The 5,000-nt window shown below is 43.8% G+C and overlaps 1 protein-coding gene across 1 annotated transcript in view; it reads right to left on the bottom strand.

Annotated features, from left to right (window-relative positions):
- LOC307075776 (CBY1-interacting BAR domain-containing protein 2-like) overlaps positions 1-4,196 on the bottom strand; it is a gene marked incomplete at both ends in the record, with an annotated part of 6,588 nt that extends 2,392 nt beyond the window's left edge. The window contains 6 exons of the mRNA XM_079736471.1: positions 138-251; positions 588-692; positions 2,759-2,860; positions 3,347-3,415; positions 3,873-4,107; positions 4,192-4,196. Coding sequence (XP_079592597.1) covers positions 138-251; positions 588-692; positions 2,759-2,860; positions 3,347-3,415; positions 3,873-4,107; positions 4,192-4,196 — 630 coding nt within the window. The remainder of the gene's footprint in view (positions 1-137; positions 252-587; positions 693-2,758; positions 2,861-3,346; positions 3,416-3,872; positions 4,108-4,191) is intronic.
- Between the last annotated feature and the right edge of the window lie 804 nt (positions 4,197-5,000).

The raw sequence follows: 5,000 nt of genomic DNA, 5'->3' as shown, positions 1-5,000 counted from the left end.
GGCCTGTAACGGCTAGTCAAACACACACCTGGTGGTATAATATGTCACCTTTAAGATATGCATGGACCTTTACCTTAGTATGAACACATACAAGATGGTCGTAATGCATTGTAAAGTCAACGTGCGCGCGGTGCTACCTCCAGGTCCTTGTACATGTCTATGGCCTCCAGGTTCTGCAGGGTGTGAGCGTAGACCTCCAGCGCCTTGGAGTGGAACAGCATCTCCACTGTGACAAAGTCGGTGAAGATCCTCTGCCAAAAACAAGAGCCCAGAACCGTTGTGATTCCTCAACGCTCCCTGCAGTGACCTCCTCCCCCCCGACACCCGTCCCTAGCGGGGGGGGTGACACCGCGTTCACATTGTACGTGTCCGTCGACGGATGACGGAGGGCGTGTCTGACGCATGGGTGACACGATCCGATTGGCCGAGGGATCCGTCACTGCCTGAAACGTTGAACATTTCTCCACTTTTTGCCAAAAAAGGGCAACGGAGCCAACATTTCGAGAGCGCCCCATGCAAAGTCAATGAGATCAGTCGACAGACGTGTACTGTGTGAACGCGGTGTGAGTCTCCTGCTCCAGACTTGCCTTGAGGTCCTCCAGTTTCTGCCTCTGGAAGTCTGTGATGGTGTCTTCCAGCTGTCGGGTGCTGCGCTGGGCGTTGTTGGAGGCCTTCTGTGCACTCACCTCTGCCTGTCGGGTAAAAACACGTTACAACACACGCCTCGTTCTCTCACAGACAAAGGTCTTAATTCATCCTGTGACCTGGGCTACCGAAGGGACCAGCATCCAGGGGAGATTACCTGTGACTGAGGGCTCTTGTCAAGGAAGAAAAGGTCACATCTTTTAATCGATTTTTTAACGTCTTGGACTTTCCTTGACCCATTCCCTTTTGTTTAACTGTCTCTTGTTTATGGCTGTTTCTTCCTCCATACAGACATACATACACACATATACACACACACACACACACACACACACACACACACACATATATATATATATACAGTGGGGCAAAAAAGTATTTAGTCAGCCACCAATTGTGCAAGTTCTCCCACTTAAAAAGACGAGAGAGGCCTGTCATTTTCATCATAGGTAAACCTCAGCTATGAGAGACAAAATGAAAAAATGCAAATTATGGTGGAAAATAAGTATTTGGTCACCTACAAACCAGCAAGATTTCTGGCTGTCACAGACCTGTAACTTCTTCTTCTTTAAGAGGCTGTTTACCTGTATTAATGGCACCTGTTTGAACTCCTTATCAGTATAAAAGACACCTGTCCACAACCTCAAACAGTCACACTCCAAACTCCACTATGGCCAAGACCAAAGAGCTGTCAAAGGACACCAGAAACACAATTGTAGACCTGCACCAGGCTGGGAAGTCTGAATCTGCAATAGGTAAGCAGCTTGGTGTGAAGAAATCAACTGTGGGAGCAATTATTAGGAAATGGAATTCATACAAGACCACTGATAATCTCCCTCGATCTGGGGCTCCATGCAAGATCTCACCCTGTGGGGTCAAAATGATCACAAGAACGGTGAACAAAAATCCCAGAACCACAAGGGGGGACCTAGTGAATGACCTCCAGAGAGCTGGGACCAAAGTAACAAAGGCTACCATCACAAACACACTACGCCGCCAGGGACTCAAATCCTGCAGTGCCAGACGTGTCCCCCTGCTAAAGCCAGTGCATGTCCGGGCCCGTTTGAAGTTTGCTAGAGAGCATTTGGATGATCCAGAACAGGATTGGGAGTTCGCATATGGTCAGATGAAACCAATATAGAACTTTTTGGTAAAAACTCAACTCGTCGTGTTTGGAGGAGAAAGAATGCTGAGTTGCATCCAAAGAACACCATACCTACAGTGAAGCATGGGGGTGGAAACATCATGCTTTGGGCCTGTTTTTCTGCCAAGGGACCAGGACGTCTGATCCGTGTGACGGAAAGAATGAATGGGGCCATGTATCGTGAGATTTTGAGTGAAAACCTCCTTCCATCAGCGAGGGCACTGAAGATGAAACGTGGCTGGGTCTTTCAGCATGACAATGACCCCAAACACACCGCCCGGGCAACGAAGGAGTGGCGTCGTAAGAAGCATTTCAAGGTCCTGGAGTGGCCTAGCCAGTCTCCAGATCTCAACCCCATAGAAAATCTTTGGAGGGAGTTGAAAGTCTGTGTTGCCCAGCAAAGGCCCAAAAACATCACTGCTCTAGAGGAGATCTGCATGGAGGAATGGGCCAAAATACCAGCAGCAGTGTGTGAAAACCTTGTAAAGACTTACAGAAAACGTTTGACCTCTGTCATTGCCAACAAAGGGCATGTAACAAAGTATTGAGATGACCTTTTGTTATTGACCAAATACTTATTTTTCACCATAATTTGCAAATAAATTCTTTAAAAATCAGACAATGTGATTTTCTGGATTTTTTTTTGTCTCTCATAGCTGAGGTATACCTATGATGAAAATTACAGGCCTCTCTCATCTTTTTAAGTGGGAGAACTTGCACAATTGGTGGCTGACTAAATACTTTTTTGCCCCACTGTATATATATATATATATATATATATATATATATATATGTATTGGCCTCTACAAGTTTAAACCCTACTTAATAACAACCAAGTGCTATGAACGTAATACTGTTCCCTCATTAATGTCTGATAGTTAATACTGCGGAACTCTTTCAGCTGGTGATAGCCTCCTGCTATATTTAAACCAAATAAAGTCCATTGAGAACCACTATGAAAAAGGATACAATGCTCTGCCTATCCGCTGGGTTCCTCAGCCGTATTTTCTCCAGTTTCTGAATCTCCTTTAGCTCTCTGCTGCGATCGGCGCTGAACTTCTTCAGCTCAGCCTGGGAAGAAGTAAGGTAGGATGATCTCTAGTTAATCTGTGGGATCTCTGAGTAGCTATGGAATGTATGTGTATTTGTGTGTGTGCGAGTGATTGACTGAGTGTGTGTGTGTGTGTGTGTGTGTGTGTGTGTGTGTGTGTGTGTGTGTGTGTGTGTGTGTGTGTTTAATTCAATTCATCCTTGCACTTTTTGGGTTATATCTTCATAGGGGAATGCACTTATTGTAAGTCGATATGGACAAAACCGTCTTCTTAATAAATGTAATGTAACGTAATGTAAACGTGATAGTGTTTGCGTGCGTATATGCAAAATATCTTTTTGTGTACGTGTTTGGGCTCGGGTATTTTAACTGAAATCAGAAACCAAACACAAGGATAAACTTGGTGCCACACTGCCCTCTCTGTACTTTGTCTGGATGAGGATTGTGTCTCACCCTCACCTTGAACCACTTCAACACACTTGTTCTCCTCAAACCTGCACACTCACCCTCTTCGTTTTGATGATGTCTCCATAGCCCTTCAGTGGGGAGACCACTCTCGTCTCCAGCCTCTCGACCTGTCAAGTTCAAACCCATCTCATGAACGGACGCTCACTTTAGCAATCCCCAGCCCTGTAAGCCGGAGAGACTCGTTTGCAGCTGATTTCTGAGATCTGTTTGTTTGCAGTTGATTTAACTGTTCATGAGAGCATTCAAACCCCGTCTCATGAACAAACATCACATTCACATTTCGCAATTAGAAAATTAGACATTAATAAACTACAAGCATGTCTGCTGGCTCATAAAGTCGGGGCGACATGTTTGTAGTTTTATCTGTGTGATCTGTTAATGAGAACGTTCAAACCCGTCTCATTAACACGCATCACATTCCTAATTAGTCAAATCAAACAATAAACTACAAACATGTCTGCCTGACTGACATGGTTTGTAGCTTATTTTTTTGAGTTTATTTATGTTTATTTAAGTTTATTCAGGTTGATCCATCCTGGCCTTGCCCGCCCTCCTCTACTGTACCTGGGCCTGCCGATAGTCCTGTACCATGGCCAGGTCCTCGGCCAGGTTCTTGAAGCCGATCTGGAACTCTGGGTCCTCTGCGCTGGAGAACTCAAAGAGCTGTGTGACCAGCAGGTCGGCCTTGTCCCTCAGCTTGGCTGTCTTGCGGGTGTAGGAGGCCAGCAGGGTGCAGAAGTGGCCCAGGTACTTCTCCGCGTGGTTCACCGTCTGTTCCATGCCCTTCACCTGGACGTCTCTGCTCACAGCACACGGCACGCCGACTCAGTAGTTACTTTACTTTACTTTCATTTGGCAGACACCTTTGTCCAAGGCGACATACAGCATATTTGACAACAAGCAGTAAAAAATACATTAATTACATTAAAAACAAGTAGAAATTATTACATTAAATAATACATCATATCAACCCAACATGATAATCCAATTAAACGTTTACTAAACGTAATATAGTCCATAGCTGACATTGTATGTGGTCTTACTGAAAACTTGCAAGCAAGTACAGAATATAGTAAATAAATGCATAAAAGAGGATGAGTAAAAAAAATATATATATATATATATATGTATATGGTCTCAAGACATTAGATGTGGCTAGATCAGTTAAGTTTAAAGTTCAAAGTCAGCTTTATTGCCATTCCCATTTATGTGCAGGACAAATAGAGGAAACAAAATCGCTTTTGTCTCTGACCCACGGTGCAATAAGTTCAGAAGGATACAATTAGGCAAAATTAATAAAATAAGTAATATTTACAATTAATTAATTCTAAGCATCTAATTCTAAGCAATTTCTTAGCATCTGCGTGTTAGTTTTGGCAGATGTTTTGATCCAAAGTGATTCACAGAGATGTGTTTATAGGAGCAGGAAGACTTGAGGGTATCTGGCCCAGTTGTGTCTGCATTGGGGATCGATGCACTTCCTTTAGGCTGTGTGTGGGGAAAAAAACCTGGACACCACTGCACTATTATTCCCCCATGGAATTAATTTCTGGAATTAATGTATCAATACATATGCACAGACTTTGATTGACCTTTGCATTGCCGTTGTCAATGTAACATGTACCATTCAATGTATACTGTTTACAGCTTCCTTTTGTCCTACATCTGTATTTTGTCTCTCTTCATGGTTAC

Source organism: Pollachius pollachius (genome assembly GCF_949987615.1).
Source record: "Pollachius pollachius genome assembly, chromosome: 5".
NCBI classification, from domain to species: domain Eukaryota; kingdom Metazoa; phylum Chordata; class Actinopteri; order Gadiformes; family Gadidae; genus Pollachius; species Pollachius pollachius.
The sequence above is the reverse complement of the archived record's forward strand: the minus strand, read 5'-3'. Positions and strand labels throughout refer to the sequence as shown.